Here is a 27,678-nt window from a genome sequence, read left to right on the forward strand (position 1 = left end):
GGCCCTGCCCTTCCTGGGGGAGCCCAGGTTTGGTGAGGAAGGGAGGCGGGGGTGTAGAGGCAGGCCATTCCATCTGACGCAGGCCAATAGCCCTGGCCCCAAGCTCCCTGCCGGGTTGGCCGAGCTTCTGTTGAGCCTGCCTTTGCAGTTTGACATCGTCCTGCTTTCTCCTCTTCTCTTCCAAGGTGTTAATTGCTAATAAGCGACTCACACCCCAGACTCTGTCTCAGCTATTGCTTCCAGAGACCATAACCTGAGATGGCATTTGTCGGTACGTGGAGGAGTCCCCGGAGCACAGTGAGCACCCGGCAAGGGCTTGTTAAATAAAAGCCAGTGAGGAATCTGGAAAGGCAACACCTTCGCGCCTCATCCCTCTTAGGGAAGAGGTTATAATTAGTGGTCGCTATCAGGTTACTTTAAAGAGCCTGAGAGTCTCCCCAGTCGGGATGAGGAAACAAAACCACTAGCAGTAACTACCGTATGCTTTAGGAGTTTTTTTTCACTGCTCTTCTGTGCCTGATCTGACCGACTCAATTTTCTAGTGCTCACAAGGGTATTTTCCGACATTTTTAAATTTAGGTTCAACAAGTTTCCTCGTGGCTAAATGAATTTAAGTATCACTCATATGGCTTCTAGAATCAAGACTTCTCAGGGGAGGGAAGGACATCTCGGTGTCGTCATTGCGGCTTGTTCTCAGGAGGGAGGCGAGCGGACTCTGGCCTTGGGCCCCTGGAGTCCTCGACAGCTCTGAAGGGATATTTCATCTATGGATCTGTGGTTGTGCCCAGTTTCACTTCATGAAGAAGAAAGAAAACACCCTGCTCTCAAGGCCCTTACCCTCTGCCGTGGAAAGGCCACACCAACTCCTAAACAAGACAATTAAAGATGGAGGTTAAATCCCGTGGAGATGAGGATACGCCAAAGAGCCCTGGCCAGGGCCTAAATTAGGGAAGGCCTCTCATGGGAGGTGACACTTAAGAATTTAAGGAGACAAATCAGAAAAGTGCTTCAGGGAAGCACATTCCGGGCAGGGGGGAACAGCAAATGAAAAGACTCTGAGGAATAAGTGCACTTGGCCATTGGGAGAACCCCAGGAGGGCCAGTTTTGGCCAAAGATCAGTGGAGCAGGGGAGCGTGTGGCCCCACCAGGTGAGGTTGGAGACATAAGTCCAGATCCTGTAGGCCTTAAAAGCCACCAAAGGGATTAGCTTTCATTCTAAATACCTTGAGAACCCACCAAGTGATCTTAAGGAGGGTTGATGTGATACAACTTATTTTTTAAAAGACCATCCTGACTAAATGCCAGCTCAACATTAAAGAAGGGAGCTGAGCTACAATTTACTAAAAGATATGGCTTCTCCTGGATTCCTGGGTGATGCTCTATTTTGGCATTGTGTAATTATTTCAGAGGGCTTTTCGGTTAACCAGCTACTATTTTATGTCCCACTAGGAGGCCGCTGAGAACGAACAACGCTCTAGATGAAAACCGTCACTAGACCTGCCTAGACTCAGACACTGCGCCCATCACCTGTCCTCACGAAGCCCATTCCTTATTTCCATTTATAGCATATCACCTGGCATTGGCTTGTCTGTAAACATCACCTAGAGCCAATCCTTGGTTGTAACTTCTGCAGAATAATTGTTAGCTCTATCACTTTGGCTTGAAATGGGATGATCCTCAGTTTTTGGCCTGTCCTGACTAGGGCATCAGTCTGTCAACAGTGATTAATTAAAATTAAAAAGGATGGCTTTCCTTCGGTGGCTACAGCCATGTATGCTCAGGCTTTAGAAGAGGCTTGCCTCCAGCGTCCTCTGCCAAAAGAAGGTCTGGTCGACCCCAATGAGACCAATGAAATCACCAACCCCAACTCCCATCAGTAGATCCAGAAACTAATCAAAGATGGGCTGACCTTCTGGAAGCTGGTGATGGTCCATTCCCAAGCTAGATGCCCACACCTTGGCCCGCCAGAAGGGTGCTGGTAAGGGAACAGGTACTGCTAATCCAGGATGCCAGAGAAGGTAACCTGGATGAGGAAGATGAGAATTCTGCGCCAAAGGTTGCCCTCCACATGTGTCACAGCCTATACCGGAAAGCAAAGGGTTATGTGTTCAAAAACAAGTGGATTCTTGTGGAACACAACTACAAGCTGAAGGCAGACAAGGTGCCCCAGAAGCTTCTGGCTGCCCAGGCCGAGGCCCGCAGATCTAAGACTGAGGAAGCACACAAGGGCTGTGAAGAGCGGCTCCAGGCCAAGAAGGAGGAAATCATCGAGACCGTCCAAGGAGGAAGAAAGCAAGAAATAAAACTCCCTCTCTTTGGTCTGTACCCAGTGGCCTCAGCAGTAACACAGATCAGCTATTGGATAAAACAAACCTTTATCTGCCCGAGAGAGAAAGAGAGAGAGAGAGAGAGAGAGAGAGAATAGGGTGAGTCCTGGCCTCCTGAAAGACAGGGACTTCTGCTTCCAAGGAAGGACTGGATGTAAACAGGATGTGTTTGTTCTTAATTTTCTTTCAGGCAGAGAACCTATCATTGAAGACAAGTGGAGGAAGTACCTGCCCAGGAGAGCCCAGGAGGAGTAGGGAGGAACCCGAAAGGCCAGGAAGGAAGTGGGCTGACCTGTCCAGGGGAGAAGCTGGGGTGACCAGGGAAATGAGCTATTTTGCATCATGAAGTGGCCATACAACCGATGTGTGAGGTGGACACAACTGGCCAGGAATCTGCTTGTGTGAGGGCAGATTCCGGATTAGTGTTACAGAGAACACTGGTTAACAGAGAAAGCTTCAAAGGATATCAATTTTTTTTAAGATTTTATTTATTTATTAATGAGAGACACAGAGAGAGGTGCAGAGACACAAGCAGAGGGTAAAGCAGGCTCCCTGCAGGGAGCCTGATGTGGGACTCAATCCCAGGACCCCAGGGTCATGCCCTGAGCCAAAGGCAGACGCTTAACCACTGAGCCCCCCAGGTGCCCCTAAAAGATACAAATTTAATACTTGTGTCTCTGCCTCATTCATTTCAAAAGCAAAACAAAACAAAACAAAACAAAAACATCCAACTTTTTTTTAAAGCATGAGTTTTGACAAAGCACAGGCAGCTCCTTTGTTTCCTCTCCCCAACTTATTTGTGTTGATTCCTGGTAATTAAAACGAGGATTGGCTTTTTTTTTTTTTAAGATTTTATTTATTTATTTATGAGAGACACAGAGACAGCAAGAGAGAGACAGAGGCAGAGACACAGGCAGAGGGAGAAGCAGGCTCCATGCAGGGAGCCCAACGCGGGACTCGATCCTGGGACTCCAGGATCACGCCCTGGACTGAAGGCAGCACTAAACCAAGGAGCCACCTGGGCTGCCTGAGGATTGGTTTTTAAGAAAAGTTGAAAACTTCCCTCCCTCCCCATTCAACCCAACCTTCACGCACACACAAGCATGCAGACACCAGCAATCTTGAAAAGTCATGCCTAGTCCAAGCCTGCTGAATTTACAGAGTTCCAAGTAATTCTTAGGTGTAGGAGCAACACCGAGCCAACCCAGGACAAGGTTGTGAATGAACGAAATGTGATGAGTTTCATCAGTGTAGACGACCAACGTGAACTTCTGCCACTTAAAACATTCCTTCAACTCTTCATTTAATCTTTTTCTGTGAGATAAATTAATCATTGGAACAATTCGGACCGAAAATAAACATGGAGCAGATAATCTAAATTTAGATAGAAAATGTGTTAGCTGATTGGAAGTGGAATGTAACCAGCCTCTGGATTCAAAACCTTTTATTTATATTTCCTGGGCTATATTGCCAGGTTGGCAGGGAGCTCTTAGACCCATTCTGAATATTTTCAGATGGAAGAGGCAACGAACGTACAGGGGAGGAATCTACAGTCTGAGGAGACCAGAGATACTTCTGAGAAAGACACAAAAGATGAGGCTGAGTATGGTAAGCACAAGCATGTGTATCGTTGTTTTTCTTCTTCTTTTTTTTTTTTTTTGAAAGTCAAAAATCATCATAATGACCACCAAAATGTAGCCTAGCTTGATAAAGAATAATAAGTAAATAATAGAGAATGAATAGATAAATGTAGTCAGTTTTCTCTGAATCTCTTGGGTCGGTCAAGTTTGGACACCAAGTTGAAATTTCTCCCCTGGCTGGTGCTGTGCTGTGTCGACCCCCTACTCCGTGCAGTTGACCTTCTAAGAAACCCAGAAGTCTGCGTTACCCAAACACATCTCCTCTAAAAACTGAATGACCACGGGCAGGAGGCCTCCTGAGGCTCCCTCCCCACCGGGTGGCCTCTCCCAGAGACTGCGGACTCGGACCCTCGCTCTCCCCCACCGGCCGAGCCACTGTGTTCCCATGAAACCGCAAAGAGGAGAGGCCCTTTATGGCAGCTGACAACAGGAAAGTGAGATCGCAGAGGCCCTAAGAGGGAGGGCAACCAGCGAAGGAGAACAGAAATGTGACCTGGTGCAGCCACTCTGGAAAACCGTGTGGAGGTTCCTCAAAGAGTTAAACATAGACCTGCCCTACGACCCAGCAATTGCACTGCTGGGGATTTACCCCAAAGATACAGATGTAGGGAAACGCCGGGACACCTGCACCCCGATGTTTACAGCAGCAATGTCCACAATAGCCAAACTCTGGAAGGAGCCTCGGTGTCCATCGAAAGATGATGGATAAAGAAGCTGTGGTCTGTGTATACACTGGAATATTCCTCAGCCATTAGAAACTACAAATACCCACCATTCGCTTCGACGTGGAGGGAACTGGAGGGTATGATGCTGAGTGAAGTAAGTCAATCGGAGAAGGACAAACATTATATGGTCTCATTCATTTGGGGAATATAAAAATTAGTGAAAGGGAATAAAGGGAAAGGAGAGAAAATGAGTGAAAATATCAGTGAGGGAGACAGGACATGAGCGACCCCTAACTCTGGGAAATAAACAAGGGGTGGTAGAAGGGGAGGTGGGCGGGGGTGGGGTGACAGGCACTGAGGGGGGCACTTGATGGGATGAGCACTGGGTGTTATTCTATATGTTGGCAAGTTTGAACACCAATAAAAAATAAATTAAAAAAAAAAGAAAGGAAGAAAACAGAAATGTGAGACATGATGAGGAGAGTGACTGAGGCCCGGGGCCTGTCCCATTCTTTGTTGGAAAAAGAAAAGACTGGCTCACACCAGATCGGCCTCCTGGAAGGGCCCAAAGGTGAGGCTGGGAGAAGGCGCAGGAGCCACCCCGGGATCTCAGGACACGCCCAATGCCATGCTTGGAAAGAAGCAGCTTAAAAGACCTCTCATTGGGGACCCCTGGGTGGCTCAGGGATTTAGCGCTGCCTCTGGCTCAGGGTGTGATCCTGGGGTCCCGGGATCGAGTCCCACGTCGGGCTCCCTGCATGGAGCCTGCTTCTCCCTCTGCCTGTGTCTCTGCCTCTCTTTCTCTCTGTGTCTCTCATGAATAAATTAAAAAAAATTGTTTTAAATTACCTTTCATTGAGGCTGCCAGGTCCAAACGCTGGAAGCAGTGTTCTGTTTTCCTCCGTAGAATGCTTCCACGTGAGCTCTCAGGACAGGATACACTCCAGGGACTCTGGGACACACTAAAGGGCCGCAGTGACATCCCCAGGGGGGAGGCTGCCTACCTCTGAGGCCCTGAGCTCCTCAGGGCAATGGGCTCATCATTACCTTCTGCAGCGGGGAGGTTTTCGGAAATCAATCCTTCCCATGCTGAGTAATTAAAACACGAGCAGGAGGCTGGTTCTAGGTTTCCTCATAAATAAACCGAAAATAATGAAATGTTAGGAGCTGCCATCAACTGCCAAGTTTTATGGCTGTCCCCTAATTACTTTGGGGCAACACCAATGTGCGCGTGTCTAAAATAATTATTTGATAACGGCGACCACAGTTCCTCCAATAATTAAGAACTTTAACCATGTATTTAAATAGAGAAAAATAGCTTGATAAACGTTTGCCCTCCTACCTAACTAGGTAAACAAAAGAACGCTGACTTTGTATGTTTTTCCCCTTATGTGCATATTTATCATGAGCAGAGACTGGCCTGATAAAAACGAGTTCAGAGAGTTGAAAGCCTGGTGCTCCTATAAAGCTGTGCAGTGTCTTATTCCTCAAAATAGGCTGCAACCACCCTTTGGGCCCTGGGGTGGGGAGGGCATGAAGCCATGGGATAAAACAAGGTAAACGTTTGGGATGCTCCAATTTTACTGTGTTTAAGGGTATAGGGAGCACATTAGGTTTAGATCAAAAATAGACACGGCAATATAATAAAAACAGAATGCAAATTTCCCAATATTACCGAGACATTTGGAGCTGGGAGTGGCATCTCCAGGGGCTCTCAGAGGGCCTCCCCCATCGCAGGCCTTCTTTGGAGAACCACTCGCCAAGCGCTCTTAGTAGTGTCAGGAGGCGATGACTTGCCAAGTCCAAAGGAAGGTGTTCCTGGCGTGCAAGTTTCTACTCTAGATTGGATTGGATAAATTTCATATCGTGTATAAAAATATGAATAATGGAAATCTGAAAGCCCCTTTTAGATGACAGGTTCTGAACCGGGGGCAACTTTGCACTCCCCACCCGCACCCCATGGGGTGCATCTGTCAACGTCAGGACGTCTCTGGTCATCACAGCTTGGAGTAGGGGGTGGCACCACTGGCATCTCGTGCTCCACATCCAACAATGCACAGCACGCCCGCCCCCCCAACGAAGAATTTCTCAGCCTAAAATGTCGACAGTGCTGAGGTTAGGAAACCCTGCTCCAGTCAGGGTGTAAGTGCACACGCAGGCGAGTGGTCAAAGTCAGGCCTTAGGGCACCGGGGCCCCCAGAACGCCTACGGGGCAGGCCCAGTGCAGGGGAAGGAGGCACGTGTGCACCTGTACCAGGGCAGGAGACACAACGCAGCCTCCAGAGACAGGGGTCGGTAGTTGCCCGAGCAGAGGGAAGAGAGGAGTTAGAGCTCGGGCCATAAATGGAGCTGCGACATGCCTATTTAAGGACGTGCTTTTGTGGGACCGTGGGAGCCGCTTTACACATTTGGTCAGAAATTTGCCATCCCCTCCAGAAAGCTGCCTCAATCCTCCAGGTGAGCGTGAGCCTCCCCCCGGGTGCTGAGGCTGTAGGTCCGAGGCCTTTGTTATCTTACCAACTGCGCCTTTCTTCCATCGGCTCCCAGAGCGGGCTGTAAGCTCCTCGAAGACAAGACTTGGGCCTTTTCAAATATCTCTCTTTGATCCATGGTATCATAGAACAAAACAATACCCATAAAAGAGTTGTTGAGTTGACATCAATGCTGTAGTCTCCTCCCAATATTAGAAATGCCCCACGTACACATGTGAATAAAAGACATTAAACGGGAAGGAAAAAAGGAAGCAAGCGATCTACTGGTTTCATCTGGAAAGATCATTTAGCAAAATCTATCTTCAAAGGCCTGTTTATACTTCTTTTTTGATGTTAACCATCTGTTTGACTGCCTTCCCCTCTTCTTCAGGCTTTTTAGCGGTTTCCAGTAGGGATGCAGGTCATCTTGAAATTTCACTGCTGCGTCTCATAAAAGGGTCACAGTCTTGGTTAAAGTTGTTTTAGACACAAATGCCTGAAATCCAAGCGCAGGGCTGTCTGCCTATCCTTCACTTACACAACTAAAAATAACAATAAATTAATGCTCTCTAATTCATTAATTTGCTAGTAGCTTTTCCCTGTAAAAAGTAGTTTGACTCTGCTCAGCTTTGATCGTAATAAAAAATTCATTTAGGTTTTCTCCTTCCTCTTCATATTTAAAATGAGTCATCCTGTAGACTGAGAATAAATCAAGCATTTTTGGAATAAAAGGCAATTTTTCATGTTACAAGTATTCTAAGATGGTTCAGTACCTTCCTATTCTTTAAATTCCCAAAATGTAAGAAACACATCTCAAGCAATCCAAATAGCTCCAACTCCACTTACAAAACAAATCAAAGGATTATTCTTTACCCTATAAAATCACTTATCAAGCCAAGATTCAACCCAAGATTGCTTTCATTCAGCAGCACTTACTCTGGAATCTCATCCAAATTCGGATGGTATTTATTCAGCTTTTCAGGAACCAGAAGAACTTTCTAAGAGCTAAGGAGGAATGACGAATGAACCCCAAACCCTTAATTTTGCAGGTGAGGAAATAGGCTCAGAAGTCGATAGGAATTCTCCAAGCTGCCTAATGATAACAGCTGGGACTTACCAAAGGCCTGTGGCTTTTCACATCTTTATCACTTCACTGTGTCTCAGCTGCCTTTACGTCCTGCCGGCCTGGTGCCCGAGTCCTGCCTCTACCCTCCCTCCTGGGCACTACCCTCCCCACAAAGGCCACTCCAGCCAGAAGGAGGCATCTACAAGAGATGCATCTACAAATGTCCCTCTTTTACTCAGAAACTTCCAACGTCTTCCCACCTCTCTCAAGTAAAAGCAGGTCATCCTCCCATGGTCTGTGTGGCCTAATTATTTTTCTTTTCTGTCAAAGCACCCAACACTCTTCACATACTTCACATGAGATCTTTCCCTTGCAGTTCCCTCCACCAGAAACCTCTTCTTCCAAAACACTTCCTCCCTCCCTCCCTTTCCCGGGGGTCTTCTCAAACCTACTTTACTAGAAGTGGCTTCCCTGACGACCCCTCTGTAAATAACACCACTTCACGTCCTATGTCTTGCCCACCTCACTTTCTTCCCTATTGTTTCTAACATTTTTACTATCTGACATATATTTATTTGTTTACTGACTGCCTTTCCTCACTAGAAGATGGACAAAAAAAAAAAAAAAAAAAAATCCCTGCTGAATCTTCAGTGCCTGGTACATGGCAGGCACTGAGTATTTTTGCAGAGTAAAGCTACTATGTGCCAGATACTATTCTAAGGAAGGTACAAGAACCCATTGACTTGGGACACCTGGGTGGCTCAGCAGTTGAATGTCTGCCTTTGGCTTGGGACCTGATCCTGGGGTCCTGGGATCGAGTCCTGCATCGGGCTCCTTGCATGGAGCCTGTTTCTCCCTCTGCCTGTGTCTGCCTCCCTCTCTCTCTGTGTCTCTCATGAATAAATAAATAAAATCTTAAAAAAAAAAAGAACCAATTTACTTAATCTTCCCACAAAGACGCCACTATCCTCATCACTGTCATCTCTGGTTCACAGATGAAGAAATTAAGGCACAGAGAAGCTTAGAAACTTGTCCAAGATCACTCAGCTAGTAAATTGTAGAGTCAGGATTTGAACCCAGGGCACAGTTTCTTTAACCACCGAGATGTAATTGTGCCACGCTTACCTAATGACGAAAAATTACTTCGATGGTTTTTTCCCCCATACCAGAGACTCTCAGAAACTGAGATATATCCCAATGTGCTTTCAAAATGTCAATAGTTTCCTATAACTGCCTACTATTTTAAACAACCACCAAGGTGTGTGATTTTGAGCTAAGATGCATAAACAAGATCAAAACTGTGAACCACAACTGTGTTGCACTTGGGTCTCTAATTCAGAGCACACAAAGGAGCGGGCGTGTGCATACAGACGTGTGCAGGTAATCATCCCTCCTGGACTGAGATGACCAGATTAGCTCTGGTCCATAAAGGGAGGGCAAAAGACACAAAAGCCGCAGTGATGTTCCAGGCCACACAGGCCGCAGCACTGGCTGGAAGGGAGCCTCCGAGGGCTCCTCTGGGACCGCCACACATGCTCCCTGCTTATTAGTGTAAAACACCCTGGTGATTCACACAATGGAATGTTTAAGCCAAGATGTCACTTAATAGAGGGTATGTTGATACAGCTTTATCTGAGAAGTTACGTAATCATCCTAGTGCGGAAAGGCCAAAGAGGAATTCGTGCCTCGGAATAAAAGGGGTGTACCCGAGGAATTACTCCGCAAACCATACAAAGAGTTTTCCAGCGAGAAATTAATGACCTCACACCCAGCAGGTGTCAGGGGCTGGGGGCAGCGCTAGGGATGCGCTTGGGCAGTTCCACTCGGGGGACAGGGCCAGGCCCCCTAGCCCCCTGGCATTTGAAAAAGTCCCTACCACGAGTCCTCTCAGCCTCCTGCTTTCGGGCCAAATATTTATTTCCACAAGCCTGGAGTCCTGTCATTAGCTTTCCGCCTAGAAGGCCCAAAGGATCTTCTCCTCCGCCGGGCTGGACTTCTTCTGAAAGGCACCGGGCGCTCCGGCAGCCCCCCCCCCCAGGGGCCGGCGGCGGGGGGCGAAGGGGTCACGGCACCTGCCACCCCGCAGCCCCGGGCCCCCGCCCCGCCGCACCCCCGACGGCCGGGCCCGCCCCTCCCCCCCGCCCGCCGCCACCTCCCGGCGGCCGAGGGGCAGGGCGGGCCGAGCGAGCCGCGGCGGCCCGGCCGGGTCCCCGCCCTGTTCCCTTTAAATGCCGCCCTGGGCCAGCGCGACGCGGCCCGCGCCACCTTCCCCCCTCGGGAGGCGACAGCAGCACCCGAGGAAGGAAGCGGCCGCGACTCGGAGCCGGGCCCGGGCAGCGGCGGCCACCTGCGACCCGGCGGGCGCGCCCCCCTGCACCTCCCCTGCACCCCCTGCACCTCCCCTGCACCCCCTGCACCCCCCTGCACCTCCCCTGCACCCCCTGCACCTCCCCTGCACCCCCCTGCACCTCCCCTGCACCCCTGCACCTCCCTGCACCCCCCTGCACCTCCCCTGCACCTCCCCTGCACCCCCGCACCCCCGCTCCCCTCCCCCGGCCCTCCCTGCCCGCCGGCCGGCGCCGGGCCCCAGGCGTGCGCGCGCGCCCCCGTGTGTGTGCGCGCCCCGCCAGCCTCGGACCCGCGCCCCCGCGCGGCGCAGCACCGCCCCGGGATCCCGCCCGCGCGCCGCGTCCCACGTCCCCGCCGCCGCCGCCGCCGCCAGCCGCGCACCCCCGGGCGCCGCGGTGCAGGAAGATGGCGGGATCGGTGGCCGACAGCGATGCGGCGGGGGTGAGCGCGGGGCAGGGTGCAGCGGGGCCCCGCCGCCCGGCCGTGCCCGAGAGGCCGAGGCCCAGCCCCGCGCCCCCGCGTGGGAAGGCGCCGGGGACCTGTTGGCGGGGGGCGGGGGGCGGGGGGCTGCAGGCGGGGCGCCCGGGGTGCAGCGGAGGGAGCGCGGGGGGCGGGGGGCGGGCCGGCGGCCAGGTGTGTGCCCGGGGCACGTGTGCGTGTGCGCGAGTGCGAGTGAGTGTGCCCGGGGCGCGCGCCCCGCGGCCGGCGTCCCGGGGATTCCCCGCGGGGAGCGGCTGGGGCCGGGGGTGGGGGGCCCCGAGGAAGTTGAGCGCGGCCCGGCACCCCCGCGGCGTCCTGCAGGCCGGGCCTGGGCGCGTCTGCTGTCGAGGAGGGGCCTGGCCTCCCCCCCCCGCCCCCCGCCCGGCGCGCCTCCACCTGGAGCTTGGTCTAGATCCGCAGGGCTGGGGAGCTGCAGAAGCTCGGCCACCGGCCTCGGGGGACAGGACGGGGTTCGTCCCGGGGCTGGGAGGTGGCGGCTTCTGCAGACGCTGCCTGTGCCCTGTGCGGGCTGCTGGATTCAGCCGGATTCGTATAGGTGCTGCTCCACTCCCTCCCCTGCTCCTCCCGACACCCCCCACCCCCCCCCCAAAAAAAAACAACAACTAGAGCCTTTGGAAAGCCAATCTGTGTGCTTCTATTTTTAGAAACTGGATGATGGGCATTTAAACAACTCCTTGGGCTCTCCAGTTCAAGCCGACGTGTACTTCCCACGACTGGTAAGTGATTGAGTTCTGTGCTCTTCTCCGCCTGCCCGCTTTTCCTTTCTAATTGCATTTTCTAGCGGGTCAGGTCCTGGGGATCTGAGGACTTGGCTCTTGCCGGACAGGCTGTAAACGTCCTGTGTCTCCTGTCATCCTTTGCAGATAGTTCCATTTTGTGGGCACATTAAAGGTGGCATGAGACCGGGCAAGAAGGTGTTGGTGATGGGCATCGTAGACCTCAACCCAGAGAGGTAAGATGGTCCTTGTCACCCCAAGGCTTATTATCTGGCAGTTACAAGGCCCTGCCCACTCTTGTTGTGGCTTATTGCTCCTCCTCCTCCTGTCCCTGTGGCCAGTGTTGCTAGTTGGAAGTGCCAAGAAAGTACCATGTTCCCATGAAAAGAATGTGTATGAATCCCAGCCATCATTTCTCCAGACAGCTATTTATATCAGAGATGATAAATATAGGCCCACATCATTTTCTCTTTGACCCTTAGAGAGGCCAAACAATTTTTTCTTAAGGGTTTTTAAACATGGTGCTTGGAGCGAGATCTATCAGTACAAATGACAAGCAAACATTACAAGATATTATCTCCCCTGGTCAATTTCTGGGGCTGTTTTTTGAGAATTCTGAAATGGGTTAAGACACACGTGTGTCGGTGGTTTTGGCTTTCTGAAATCCCTAATGTTAGCCATGTTCAACTCCACCAAAGTTGTTACCAGAGCCTCCTTTAGGTATTAAAATCCCCGGCTTGATTGTAATCCTCTTTCTCCATGCATAGTCTAATCTGCTGTGTAAAGAATAGTGGCCCATTCAAAGCAGACAAACCCCAAGAAGGAGGAGGAACTCTGGGAGCCTGGGTTGCTGATAGTGGACTCAGAATAAATGAGATGATTTTCTTTTCAGCTTCGCGATCAGCCTGACCTGCGGTGACTCAGAAGACCCTCCCGCCGATGTGGCCATTGAACTCAAAGCTGTGTTCACAGACCGGCAGTTACTCAGAAATTCTTGTATATCTGGCGAAAGAGGTGAAGAACAGTCTGCAATCCCTTACTTTCCATTCATCCCAGACCAGCCATTCAGGGTAAGTACCTCGAGTGCTTCAACTCTAACCGCTGGCAGGGTGATGATGCTCTGTTCCTCCTGCGATTGCCAAGAAAGCTTTAAGCAGCCAGAATTTTTGCATGTCTAGGAAATTTGTCACCTGATGGTGAAAAAAAGAAACAAGATCAAAAGAGTCCTGTTTGCTGATAGAAACTAAGGTCATAGTAGCTCTTGGCTCTGTTTAGCCAATACAGTTAAATAATAAACCCGTGTCCAGATTGTTAAGAATAAATACTTTTCCATGTAGTACTCAACCTAGTACCAGGCACATAATCTGTACCTGTCCCAAAATATCCCAACTGATTAATAAATAATAACAAGTGCTAGAATTTTCCCCACTTTTTTTCAACCTTTAAGGAGTTCTAAACCTTATGAGTTGTGACTTTTTTAAAGAATAACAGTAATAATCTTTTCATTTTCTCTTGTTACTTCTGCCAATGAGGTCTGGTCCTTGTTTCTCCCTCTGGGTTAAGTAACCTCGGTCTGTTTTACTGTCACAGGCTGTGTGGCTAACAAATTCCTTCCCTGGGGCCTGGATGGGTATAACTTGGCTCTCCACCATCTAGTGGGCAGGAAGCATAAGCCAAACTTCCTATCCAACCGATCAATATTAGTAGCATCTTTCTCTGTGAAGGACAAATGCCGAGTAAGAGATGCAAATAATGTGGGTAATGTGTTAGGAACGGATTTACTGAAATGTTGGGCCTGGCGATGAAGCCTGTATTACACCTTGTTAACATATGTCACAATGATCACAGCTCAGTTAAAAGCTCCATGTCGCATATGCGTCTAATAAAGCACAGCGACCCTTAACCCGTTGTTGCTCTTCATCTAGAAATTTACGGGGGCCTTACAAAGAAGTAATCATTTTTCTTCTCATCTTACCATCTGGTGGGGGAATAAGAATCCATGACTTTGATGTCAGTGATAGAATTGAGATTGCTGCCCTTCTCGTCATAGTCTTTTCATAGTCTCGTCATAGTCCCCTCCCCCTTCTCTAGAATAGTAATGGCCCCTTAGGCTCCTCTTGACTCTGACAGTTTCTTTCTTTCTTTTATTTATTTATTTTTGACTGTGACAGTTTCTTAATGATGAATCTTAATGCGTCGCTCATGAGTATGAGTAACCAGAGCTTCCGTCTTCCGAGAGGAATATAATGCTCCCCAACAACCAAATTGAAATGAAATTAGCCCTTCTTGGTGATATAATTTTAGTAATAATACGAATTAAATATGACTAATACCGCATATGAAGCTCTTCTTACATGGTGGCCACCAATGCTTTTAATAAATACATAGCACAAAACCAATGATTAAAATCTATGGTGAATTGGGGATCCCTGGGTGGCTCAGTGGTTTAACACCTGCCTTCAGTACAGGGCATGATCCTGGAGACCCGGGATCGAGTCCCGCATCAGGCTCCCTGCATGGAGCCTGCTTCTCCCTCTGCCTGTGTCTCTGCCACGCGTGCTCTCTCTCTCTCTCTCTTATGAATAAATAAAATCTTTTTAAAAAATTAAAAAAATATATATGCTGAATTATTTAAGGAAAAGAGGAAGAAAAAGCTTTTACCCTATGGAATCAGCATTTCTGTTTGGCCTAACAAAGCCTTGTTAATTATACGTCCTTGCGCCAGTGGTAATTACTGTGTAACCTTTTCTCTGCTTCAGTGTTTACCATGTTTGACTGCCTAGACTGTTATTACATGCCACCAAGTGGGTGCTAGTTTACGTTTGTGAGGGTCTCCTCTGAGGGTGGCACCAAATGGTTCAGGGGATGACCCTAAATGCCATATAACCAAATCTATGCTGCTTCACATCACTTTCCAGAGTACACTGAGAAGGGAGAAGTGTTCAAGCATGAACAAATAAATTCTTCAAAGGATGTTGAAGAGTGTAGAGCACGGGTTCACAAAGTGTGTTCCTCATTCCAGCAGCATCAGCAACATGTTGGAACCTGATGGAAATGCGGATTCTTAGATCTTGCCGTAGACCTACTAAATCGAAAATTTGGGGGGTGGGGTCCAGCCGTCTGTGTCGCAACCGGCCTTCCGTATGACTCCCGTGTTTGAGAGCCCCTGAAGATGTTGCCTTTCTCTAAAACAAAGTATTGTTGGTTTGTTTTCCCCAAGCAGGGTTCATGGAAATTGTGAAATGAGATTATGATTTTGTTTCTTCCAGGTGGAAATTCTTTGTGAGCACCCCCGTTTCAGAGTGTTTGTGGATGGACACCAACTTTTTGATTTTTACCACCGCATTCAAACGTTATCTGCAATCGACACCATAAAGATAAATGGGGACCTCCAGATCACTAAGCTTGGCTGATACTGTCTGAACCACCTCTATTTCAAATAGGATCAGGTGCCACAACTCTCGGACTGTTGGTCTGGAAGGAGTGTCCTAGCAAGATCTGGACACTGAAAAAGAAAAAAACAAAAGGCAAGCTTCACTGTCTCTTCCTTCTGTGCAGTTTAAACCCAAAATGACAACCTCAAACTGTGGTTTGCCCTTAGGAAGCTGTCAGAACAAAGACACCGAGCCATTATTTCCAGAACAAAGTAATACATTTATGCTGGATTTTATTCAGACTAAACTGACATGGATTTGTGATCATTTGTGATTTGGTAGCAAGTTATTCATCCTTTCAAAGCAAGGTGATACTTAGAAACAAAAGTGCTAAAGACTTAAAACACCACCACCAACAAAGACGGTACACCGAAATCAACTCGTTTCTGCACTGAAGTGGGAGTGTGTAGCACAACCAACATTTTAGTCAGGGTATTTACATAGAATGTAGGCTGTTCAAGATTTGGTTGGTTTTGTTCTTTTGGTTTTTTTCTCGTTCTTTTTGTTTTTGTTTTTGCACAGCATAACGTTAATTCAGATTTTTAAAGCTTTCTCGTAGTTATTTATTTATACTCAGTGTATGTATTAGAGAATGATTAATGTCTCAAAAACAGCAAGCTATGAACTTTTGAATGTACAGATATCTTGGGTCCGAAGGGGAAAATTACATATTATAATCATAAAAGAATTGTATCTTCCGTACCCCTAAACTTAGGATCTCTTGATACAAATTGCTGTAAGTGCTTTTGGGAAAACTTTGCAACCGTTCGATAAAACTGCTTTTCAGGTAATTGACGATTACATAAATTCTATTGATATCACTTTTTCTCCTTCCTGTGAATTGGCACAGTATTGGCTTCCTTAAGACTAATTACTTTTCCCTAGGTCTTTATGACAGCTCATTAAGTTGTTATTAAGCTAATTGAAAACATGTAAGAGGTGATTGCATAGACAATTTTTAAAATAACTATTACATAAACTTTTCAAAGTATGCTATGAAAATGACTCTGGAATGCAGTGTAAAGCAGAAGCAAATGGCCCCAAATAACTTACTTGGAAATAATTTATATCAACTTAAGCTGTTAGCTCATTGTATTAGTTTTATTATGTGACCCTCACCAATATCCCTAAGCAATGCCTTTGGAGCTTCAGAGAAGAGGATGCTTCCTACTGTGTTAGCTGTGCTGAGACATTAGGATAAGGGGGAGATGCAGATTAGGAAATGATCCAGTTAGTTTATCTGGAAGGTTAACTCCCAGAACTCCACATCTCTTGAGCCCAGCCAGTAGTGTGAATGTCAAATTAAGCTGTAAGAGTTTGTTTCCCTGTGCTTGTGGAGCTGATCCCACAGCAGGGCATCTCCAGGAGGAGCCTGCAGTCCTGTGAATGTCACCTTCCAGCGACAAGGGATGGCTGGAGTCCTGGGTGCTGGACTCCACAAACTGCACTGGCCCTGGAGAGAAGGACCCTTGGCATTGCTTTGGTCAGGTAGTAGGGAGGGGACAGAGGGGTGCTGGGGTGGGGGTGTATTTATATATAATTTAGGTTTTGTTTGTACAGCATACTGCATCATGTTATGACATGTCCTCGTCCTGCTTTGCTTTTAAGTTTTTTTACACAACATGCAGAGGCACGGAAGTGGCCACGTCATTTTCACGTGTCGAGAATGTAGACAGTGTTTCAGTACCAAAGTCTAAGAAAAAGCAAACGAAAATTGTGAATTTTTTTATCGGTGATATATTTGGGTTCTTCTCAACTTTGGAAGTACTTAGCACAGTTCAATTGTGTTACATAAGGAGATACTTTATCCAACAAGACGGGCTGAGCCTTGAAAAGCTTTATGTACTAGCTGACTTAATCAGCCATATTCAGCCAAGAGGGCTGTTCTGTGGCTTCAGGTATTTTCAAGCCTGGGATTAACTTCTCGTGACTTAGAAAGCCACTAGATTTTGAGGAGTGTTCGTGCAGACACTTCAAGGGCACCCTGAACTATATTTGTAGGGGTTTGGTGGAAGACCCCCATGGGGAGGTTTCCTCTGAGTGGCTGTCCATCCCCATGCAACTGCATAATTCAGCAGAAACCAGAGGAGCTAGGCTTGTGGCTGATTGGAAGTGACACTGTTCTGTCTACCCGTCAGCTACCTGCTTAGCCGCCAAGCCCTTAGGCAGCTTAGTGTAAAGAGACACTGTTAACCCTTCCTTTCTTTGGGAGCTGGTGAGAACCTCTTGGGTAAGCCCACTGGAATTAATCTAACCGATGGGATGGTTTGATCCAGGTAGAGCCACATTAGCAGGGGGGCTGTGTTAATCATTAACTGGAGACTGTGTTCTTGACTCTCCTTGGCATGTGAGGTCTAAGGTGGGAATTCAGGGTGGAAAGTGCAATTTTAAGCTTCACGGGAAAGCGTTTGGGTATGTAAGGAGTTATTTCTGTCCAGAGCCCTAATTTTGCAATATGACCAAAACCAAGGAGTATAAATAACAATCAGGCTCTGGGGGAATGAAAGGCAGGCTTTAGACAATCTGTCCACTTCTGCATCAAAATTGGAGTGAATGTATATATCTACTTAAAAATTAATAGAAGTGACTTCTACTTTCTGGGCTGTCCCAGAATTGTCTTAAAGTTATTATTTTTTTAAAATCTGATACCCCATTTCAAATCTTGCCAACCTCAGTTCAGAGCCCCCTAAGAAAATGACTCTTGGAAATGATAGTGACTTGTTAAAATGGCAAATCCCTTCATTTCTATTAAAAAGAAAATATCCAAAAAGAGGGAGGGAGCCCTGTTGCCTTGAGAGAAACAGCCTTCGCATTTTCCGGCATTAATATAGAAATAACGTTCTTATGATGACATATTTTCAAAGAAACACTTTCTTATTTACTGCGTGGTGTAAAATGTTGCTAAATGTGTTCTTACATTATTATGTCACTGCTGAAAGTTATTTGCACTATAATAAAGGAATTTTCTACAAAATGGTTTCCAGTGGATAAAATGCTGAATTTGGCACCAGATCTGATGCATTTGGTATAAACCACAGGGTATAGCAGTGTTCCCTCACTGTCATATATATTCCAAGACCAGTTGTTCGTGTTTCCCACCTGGATAAACTGATCCAGGGAAGAAGTGTCTCAGAGACCTAATGAGTGTATGCTGTTTGTGCAATGGGTTTTTTTTTTAAATACAGTTTATATACAGTAAATTAACTTTGTTTGGTGTACAGTTCCACGGGTTTTAACACATGCATAGATTCCTGTAATTACCACCACAGTCAGGTGGACAGTCAGGATACAGAATGGTTCCATCACCCCAAAAAATCCCTTGTGCTGTCCTTTTGCTGTTTTTCTTTAAAAGATGTATTTATTTATTTATTCATGAGAGACACACAGAGAGAGGTAGAGACACAGGCAGAGGGAGAAGCAGGCTCCATGCAGGGAGCCTGATGTGGGACTTGATCCCCGGACCCCAGGATCACGCCCTGGGCCGAAGGCAGACACTCAACCACTGAGCCACCCAGGCATCCCTGTGCTGTCCTTTTGTAGTTAAACTTGCCCCCCACTCCTAACCCTAATCAGGCAACCACTGTTCCCTGCCTCCTCCCTATAGTCTTGCCTTTTCCTGAGTGTCCTGTAAAGAATATCATATAGTACATAATCTTTTGAGGTTAGCTCTTTTCCATTTGCATAATGCATTTGAGATTCATGTGGTGTGTGTAGCAATAGTTTTTATTGCTGAGTAATGTTCTGTTGTATAGATGGCCCAATTTCTTTACCCACCTACCTGCTAAAGATGCAGTGGTTCCTTAATAAATCATTAAATATAGTCTTAGCACTTTGTATATACAAACGCAAGATTGCATTTCCCCTGTCTTCTCTTTCCTGTGGTTTGAATGATTAGGAAGGAAACTTGATTCCTTGGCTGTTCTGCTTACAAATAAGACTATGGCTTTTAGAAGTTTGCCTAGCTTCAGTTAGGGGAGATGAATGGAGAGAGACTTACTCACATGCTGGGTCTGGGGTCCTACTTATGTCATAATTGTTTTTATTCCCTTTTTCTTCCCATTTTTGTTTTTTACAGATGCGAAGTTAGGAGGCTGGTCTCTGTTACAGCTTTTGCAGTTAAATATAGGCAGGGTGGCACCTATAGAGGCACCTTTTAAGGCAGAGACAATTTGCTGATGCTGTTGAGCAGGCATGGGAGAGCTTTCCCTGCCCCACAGCCTAGGTAGGAAGATACCTTGTGTAGTGTGACATTATACTTGCTCTGTGACAGCATTGTGGATTAGATGGTACGGAAGATGACCATAATTGGAGCCTCCAAGTGCCTCAAACGCTTAAGGCCTTCATTCATTCAACAGGTATTTATTAAGCTGTGTCAATTGCTGTTCTAGGCACTCGGATACATCAATGAATAAAACTGACAAAGTTCTCTGGTGTCTTTAAACTTGAGTGTGCTTAAGAATCACCCAGAAATGGCTCAGGCAGTTGAGCATCCAACCTTTGATGTCGGCTCAGGACACAATCCAGGGTTGTGAGATCAAGCCCCATCTTGGGCTCTACCCTGGGCATGGAGCTCACTTAGGATTCTCTCCCTCTCCCCCTTCCCTGCCCACCCAGCTCTCTCTTTACCCCTCTTTCTTGAAGAAGGAGAAGGAGAAGAAGAAGAAGAAGAAGAAGAAGAGGAAGAGGAAGAGGAAGAAGAAGAAGAAGAAGAAGAAGAAGAAGAAGAAGAAGAAGAAAGAAGAAGAAAGAAGAAGAAAGAAGGAAGAAGAAGAAGAAGAAAGAAGAAGAAGAAGAAAGAAGATTAAGATTCACCCAGAAAGTCTACTTAAAGGCAGAAGTCCAGCTTCTCCCCTGGGAGATTATTTCAATAGGTCTGGAGTTGGCCCTAGGAGTATGTATTTTTAAAAAACATCCTAATTATTATTCACCCATCAAAAAGGATGAGATCTTACCATTTACATCGACATGGATGGAACTAGAGGGTTTTAGGCTGAATGAAGTGAGTCAATCAGAGAAGGATAATTACATGGTTACGGTTACATGGAATATAAGAAATGGCACAGAGTCATAGAAGAAGGGAGGGAAAAACTGAAAGGGAAGTCACCAGAGAGGGAGACAAACCATGAGGGACCCTTAGCTGTAGGAAGCAAACAGGGTCACTGGGGGGGAGGCAGGTAGGGGGATGGGGTAACTGGGTGATGGGTATTAAGGAGGGCACGTGATGTGGTGAGCACTGGGTGTTGTTTGAAACTGATAAATAACTGAACTCTACATCTGAAACTGCTGAGGTACTGTGTGTTGGCTAACTGAATTTAAATTAAAAAAAAAAAAATCCTGAATGTCATCAACGGTCCCGGATCCTAAATTAAGCACTCTGCCTTGGTGAATTCCATAAACATTCACCGAATCAAACTGTTGGATTGTATGGGGTTCTGATATTCTGATCTATGCATATCTTCCTGTGGAAATGCATTTCAACACGAGTATCCTGCTTTCCTCCAACAAATCATGCAACTCTCATAACCCTACAGCTCCAGGTCATTATCCCTGATTCAATCTTCTCGCCTCACTTGGCCCTTACCTCAAATATAAGACACTGCAGTAAAAGAAAGTGCCTTTCAACCAAGTTTTATGAAAATTCTCTTTATTTGGGCTGTCTTAGGGCCTCAGGAGCACCTTGACACCTAAACAGCGGATGCTCTGAGAAAGACTGAGGTTCTGGAGGAAGCCTGCCTGCCTTATTGGCAAACGTTTCAATTAGTTAATCGTTGGAGAATCACCAGGGTGGGGCCCGATTGTTCTCTGAGGCAAATACACAAAGTGGCTTATAACTTGTAAAGAGGGCAGAGGGCAAGTGGTAATGGCCCAGATGAGTTGTTCATGGCATTTTTGGAAATGAATTTAGACTCTTCCTTTCACAAGTAAGCACTGGTAGTCGGTACATGACACTGCGGGCTTGCTTTGCTTATTAATCACCACGTTAATTTCACAATGCTATTCCCCTAAAAAAAAAAAAAAAAAAAAAAAAAGTCTCCTGCAGAAGGCAAAGAGCTGCCTTGCAAGCCATACACTTCAGAATTAATTAATATGGGTGTATACAAGATGCCAAAACAATACTCACCCAAGAGAGAAGGGGAGAAAAGAACCACTGACGCTCTCCCTTGCTTTGATACACCCTTCCATCTCCCTGGGAAAGATGGTGGCTGGGTGAGCAAACACAGAAGGGAAGGAGACATCATTGTTTGCTAGGGCAACCCAGAAGATTCCTCAATAATAGGCCCTGGGAAGCAGCGAGCCGGCCATAGGCCTTGGGGATGATGTGAGGTTTTGGGGTCCTTCCAAGCTTTCATGAGTAAGAATGATAACAAACGTTTACTAATGACCCCAGCACCTCCCTTTCTGTCAGCATTCTGTCATTAATTCTAAAATGATAGATGCAAATAATCAAAGCTTACCTGAACAGCCAGTCTGGGAACAGGAGTGTGAGAAGCAGTGAGGTCACGGTGAGAGATGGGAATAGGGTCTCCTGGCCTCAGGGGGGAGGGATTACACAGGGATTCCTTGTGTAAACTGGTGGGGGGGGGAGCGCATTATTTTATTTATTTTAAAGGGAGGATACAAGTGTCTTAATCTTTGAAATACATTGGTAAATTGAATAATCTACATTGCAGTACTAACTGGCTATGCATGACGGTCATCAAATTAAGAAATCTCCAGGGGTGCCTGGTGGGTGAAGTCAGTTAAGCGTCCTTACTCTTGGTTTGGCTCAAGTCACGATTGAGAGTTGTGAGACCGAACCCTTGCTTGGGGGCAGAGTCTGCTTAAGACTAAATAAATAATTTTTTAAAAAAAGAGAATTTTCCAGGGCACCTGGGTGGCTCAGTTAGTTAAGCGATAGACTCTTGATTTCAGGTCAGGACAGGATCTCAGGGTTGTGAGACCCAAACCCTGCGTCGGGCTCCAAGCTGGGTGTGGAGCCTGCTTGGGATTCTTTCTCCATCTCTCTCTGCCCCTCTCTGCCTCTCTCCCTTTCTTAAAAGATAAGAATAATAATCATGATGACAATATCTGTAACAGTCCTCTACAACACTGTAAAACAGCATTAAGAGTGCTAGTCTTGGAGACTGTGTCTAATCCTGGGAATATGCTTTTAATATCATTTCATTGAAGTCTGCTTTATTTAAAATCTAGCCAAAATTAGCAGTCTATTAGGCAATGTTTAGAAGGATGTTTGTGAAATATAACTAGCGATTTTTTTCCTACCCTGAATAATTACAGCCGTTCCAATATTAGAAGCATGGGTTTCTTCTAATTCAGTAAAAAATAATCTTTTGTTCAACATAAAATGATTTTTTCATGTTACATTAAAAAGTGAACAGGGGAGATATGCACAAAATGATAATGAACTACTGAAAACATTCTCTTTTAATGAGAATCTTCATGGAGGAATGTACTCTGTTACTCTAAGATTCAAATTCACCATTCATTTATCCTACATTTTTTAAATCCTCAAAAACAAACAAACAAAAAACTCCTCATATTGTGGAACACAAGACCAGTCCCTTTATTTGAGGAGGTTGGAAAGAGACCTGCTCTCATAAGCTTCTGATGAAAGTCAAATATTGGAGTTACCTCCCAGTTGAGTCTTATTTTTTTTCTAAGGCAACTAACATTCTCTCTGCTTTTTTAAGCATTATAAATTCCTTGGGATTCCCCTTGCAGTCCTCACTAACCTTGAAATTATGTAAATGATTTTTAAAAATTCAGCTTGCAAAGTTGAAAGGGCAAATACATTGATACAGCGTGTGCTCTTAAAGCATGTCTGTAGAGTTCTTCATGTCCATAGCTCCTCTCTCTTGTCAGAGCATCACTTATAACTGATGCTAATGAAGTGAAGCTAGATATTAATGGAGCACTTTTACATGAAGTCACCATAGTAGACACTGTGGGTTATAAAAAGAGATAAAAGACATATATCACCTACCCTTAAAGAATTTATGACTAACTGGAAAGACAGGTCATGTACCTATAAAACATACATAGAGATGAAGGTCAGGGGCTTGACCACCCTTTGCACCTCCGTGCTCTTCTGTACCAAAACTCCTCTGTACGTAACCATTTTGGATTTGAGATGAAGGGCCAGTGTTGTGTTCCCTAAAGCTCAGTGATATCATTGAAATCCTGGCCTCCCAAAGAAAGAGATTAAGGAGGAATTTGGTATTTTTTAATTATAAAACACATGGGTTTCAGATAGAGAAAAGACCCTTCCTTTAATGAAGCCCCCAGCGAAGAAAGGGCTGCTTTATAGAATATCTGTGGAGAAAGCGTATCACAAATGCATTTAATGTACTCAACTTCAGCTCTACACATTTGGTACCATAGGGTACCAAAGCAAAAAAAAAAAAAAAAAGAGAGAGAGAGAAAGACAAAATCAGAGAGGGAGACAAACTCTAAGAGACTCTGAATCAGAGGAAACAAACAGTGTTGCTGGAGGGTTGCTGGGGGTAAGAGGCTGGGGTAACTGGGTGATGGGCATTAAGGAGGGCACGTGATGTTATGAGCACTGGGTGTTATATAAGCCTGATGAATCATTGACCTCTACCTCTGAAACCAATAATACATTATGTTAATTAAATTAATTTAATTTAAATAAAAATTTTAAAAAATTTTAAAAATCAATGTGAAAAAAAAAACACCTTATATAGAAAAGAACCATTAAATACTGTGGGCAATTCCACCTGTCATCCCATTGGAAGAGCAAAGAGCTTGAGAGTGGAGATGTGACTCAGGTGTACCAGTGACTGGGCTTCCCGGCCTCACAGCTGGACCCTCTAAGGTCCCTGCAGTGTTGTGCCCATGGCTAAAGACACCATTGATCTCTCCTGTCCGTGACTCCTAGTTACAAACCAGGTTCTCCCTTCTGGTGCTCAACCAAAGAAACAAAGATCTGCTCCAACACTGAATGAAGAACCGCAGTGTTGGATTTACTGAGAGCTGGCCCCCAAAGTGACCCCCTCCTGAGGGATTTTTCTTTCTTTCTTTTTTTTTTTAAGATTTTGTTTATTTATTCATGAGACACACACAGAGAGAGAGGCAGAGACACAGGCACAGGGAGAAGCAGGCTCCATGCAGGGAGCCTGACGCGGAACTTGATCCTGGGACTCTAGGATCACACCCTGAGCCAAAGGCAGACGCTCAACCCCTGAGCCACCCAGGCGTCCCTGTGTTGGAGAGATCCTATAATGGGCACTGTCCAATATGGTAGCCACTAGCCCCATGGGACCGTGAAGCCCTTGGAATGTGGCTATTGCCACTAAGGACACTCAGGAACTGAATTATAAATTTTCTTTAATTTTAATTAACTTTAAATAGCCACCAATGTGCCTAGTGGCTACCATATTGGACTGTGCATGGCTAGAACATCAGACCCTGCTGGGCTTATGTTTGGTCTAGATCCTCAGGAAATGTTTTAGGTAGAAGAATTTCCTGTTTGGACCTCAGACACATTCATCCTCAAATTCAGGAAAGTCTAGGCACTTTTTGAAGGCGTATTCATCTAAGAGCCCAAGGTGCCCCTGGGAGAAAACATACCCCAGAGGTGGAAAGAGTCCACAAGACAGTTTGCTCTGGGAAGGCAGGCAAGCTTCCAGTCCATTCTGTGATGTCACGCACACTGTCCCAGGCCCAGTTCAGCAGGGCCACACCTGAATCCTAGGACAAGGGGCTGCAATAAACACCTGCTTCCCTGAGCCCCGGTCCCTGGAGCGCCGAAGAGTAGGCAGCAGCAGCATGGGCGACATGCAGTGGCGCGGCCGCGGGCATTAACCTCAGCGCCTCCTCCTAGATGCTGGCAGCAGTGTTGGTGGCCTGCCTGGACCTTAGTCTTCGGCGACCTCTGCCCAGCTGTCAGCAGTACGCCGATGCCACCGATGAGCACCAGGAGCTTAACTGTCCATTTCAGAACTGCAGTGACGAGCAGAAACCTTTATTTATTCTTAGGACCAACACTTGTATTTATGTGTTCGTCTACCCTGCAAGTGGCTGGTCTGTCAACAGTCTTGGGTTCACCTGGAGCCAACCTTGGAGGAGGACACAGTGCTTTTTCATGGCCTCAAAAAGCCAACCTACTCCAGAGAGCGTTAGGCAGCAGGAGATTTTATTGGCCATTTTGGGGGAAGAAAAGCATTTTATCACACACCACTCGAGGAACAGAGGGATGAAAATCCCTACCAGACATTGTCTTCTCCCCAAGTCCCTCTTTGACTTCTAGCCCTCTCCAACCCACTCCTAGGCATCTTCCGCATCTCTCCGACCCCCTCTCTGATGCAGAGCTGTTTAGCCTGTACCAGCTCTCCAAAGGGGGCTTTAAAAGGCCATTTTCTCCAGAGGGGAGATTCAGGCCCAAAGAAAACTAAGAATTCTCTGTCGTTTCATTTGCTAGTATCTTTAACAACTTGCCTCATTTCCAAAACAACTCAAGGCAGCAAAAGAGTGAGGATATAAACACAGGTGGGGGGGTGGGGGCGGAGGAGAGGAATGCCAGAACCTCCTGGTTCTTTCTATCCTCAAGGTTCAGGCTTAATGTCTCCTCTTGAACTTTCCCAACAACTTAATTTTAAAGAAGATCCCTCCTTCTCAATGTTCTCTTATCTGTTGACTTGTTTAATATCCCTCTCTCCTGCTAGCCGATCATCATCCCCCATCAGGGCAGGGACCGTACTAATCTTGTTCACGCCTGCCTTCCAAGCATTTAGCAGGGTGCTTGTCACAATTAATAATAAATAAATGTTTGTTGGATGAATCCATAGTAGCCAAGGTGCTGTATGTTATCTATTGCTTTGCAACAAATTATCCCAAAATTTAGAGGCTTAAAACAACATTTATTGTCTCCCACAGTTCAGGTTCGGGCATTTAGGAACAGCTTCCCTGGGTGGTTCCAACTCAGGGTCTTGCATGATATTACAATTAAGCTGTCAACCAGGGCTACAGTCATCTGAAGGCTTGCCTAGGGCTCTGTGATTGAGGTGCCTTCTTTGTATTTCACAAGATCTTGGAGAAGAAGATCTCCACTCAGATCTCCTTTCTCTCCACTCAGAAATAATGTGCAAAGGACAGAAATCAATGGACTAGTACAGAAAGCCCAGAAATAGCACTTGTTACATGGTCAAATAATCTTTGACAAAGGAGGAAAGAACGTGCAATGGGAAAAAAAGAAGTCTCTTCAACAAATGGTGTTGGGAAAACTGGACAGCTACATGCAGAAGAATGAAAGTGGACCACCTTCTTACACCACACACAAAAATAAACTCAAAATGGATTAAGGACTTGAATGTGAGACCTGAAACTATAAAAATCCTAGAAGAGAGCACGGACCGTAATTTCTCGGTCGTTGGCTGTAGCAACTTGTTTCTAAATATGTCTCCTGTGGCAAGGCAAAAGCAAAAATGGGGACGACATCAAAGTAAAAAGCTTCTGCACAGCAAAGGAAACAATCAACAAAACTAAACGATGACTTACTGAATGGGAGAAGATACTTGCAAAGGACATCGCCAATAAAGGATTAGTACCCAAAATATATAAAGAACTTGCACAACTCAACACCCAAAAAACAAATAATCCAATTTAGAAATGGGCAGAAGACATAAGCCAACATTTCTCCAAAGAAGAAATACAGATGGACACATGAAAAGATGCTGAACATCACTTATTACCAGGGAAAGGCAAATCAAAACTGCAGTGAGATCTCACCTCACGCCTGTCAGAATGACTAAAATCAACAACACAAGAGGATATGGAGTAATGGGAATCCTCATGCACTGTTAGTGGGAATGCAAACTGGTGCAGCCGCTGTGGAAAATGGTGTAGAGGTTCCTCAAAAGTTAAAAATGGAACTATACCCTACGATCCAGTAATCATATCACTGGGTATTTAGCTCAAAAATACAAAAACAAAACAAAAACAAACAAACAAACACACTAATTCCAAGGGATACATGCACCCCTGTGTTGATCGCTGCATTATTTACAATAAGTCAAATTGTGGAAGCAACCCCAAGTGCCCATATTACACACACACATACACACACACACACGATGACATGTTATTCATGAATGAAATCCTGCCACTTGCAACAACCTGGAAGGATCTAGAAGGTACAATGCTAAGTGAAATAAGCCAGTCGGAGAAAGACAAATACCGTATGATTTTAAGGAACAAAACAAAAGGGCAAAGGATGAAAGTGGGAGAGAGGCAAACCAAGCAACAGGCTCTTAACTCTAGAGAACACACTGATGGTTATCAGAAGGGAGGTGGGTGGGGGAGGGGTGAACCAGGTGAGAGGGACGAAGTGCACACTCAACATGATGAGCACCGAGTAGTGGATGGAATCGCTGAATCACTGTATTTTACACCTGACACCGAGATAACACTGGGTAGTAACTATACTGGAATTTTTTAAGTTGATTTTAAAAAACCCGGACAGGTTGGAGTTCAAGTCTTGCTGCCTGCA

At 46.2% G+C, this 27,678-nt stretch overlaps 1 protein-coding gene, 1 long non-coding RNA gene and 1 pseudogene across 2 annotated transcripts; 2 read left to right on the forward strand and 1 right to left on the reverse strand.

Annotated features, from left to right (window-relative positions):
* Positions 1 to 1,774: 1,774 nt before the first annotated feature.
* On the forward strand, positions 1,775 to 2,304 carry LOC144324265 (large ribosomal subunit protein eL19 pseudogene; annotated as a pseudogene).
* An 8,527-nt stretch (positions 2,305 to 10,831) lies between these two features.
* LGALSL (galectin like) lies at positions 10,832 to 18,144 on the forward strand. Its single transcript, XM_077915636.1, has 5 exons — positions 10,832 to 10,960; positions 11,665 to 11,736; positions 11,884 to 11,972; positions 12,629 to 12,806; positions 15,006 to 18,144. The coding sequence occupies exons 1-5, from the start codon at positions 10,925 to 10,927 to the stop codon at positions 15,147 to 15,149; spliced, it is 519 nt and encodes a 172-aa protein (XP_077771762.1). The 5' UTR covers positions 10,832 to 10,924; the 3' UTR covers positions 15,150 to 18,144.
* Positions 11,631 to 13,753, reverse strand: LOC144324267 (uncharacterized). Its single transcript, XR_013389788.1, has 2 exons — positions 13,712 to 13,753; positions 11,631 to 12,926 (listed from the first exon to the last, which is right to left on the reverse strand). It is a non-coding gene; the product is annotated as an uncharacterized LOC144324267 (long non-coding RNA).
* Positions 18,145 to 27,678: the final 9,534 nt, after the last annotated feature.

Source organism: Canis aureus, chromosome 11, assembly GCF_053574225.1.
Source record: "Canis aureus isolate CA01 chromosome 11, VMU_Caureus_v.1.0, whole genome shotgun sequence".
Classification (NCBI taxonomy): Eukaryota; Metazoa; Chordata; class Mammalia; order Carnivora; family Canidae; genus Canis; species Canis aureus.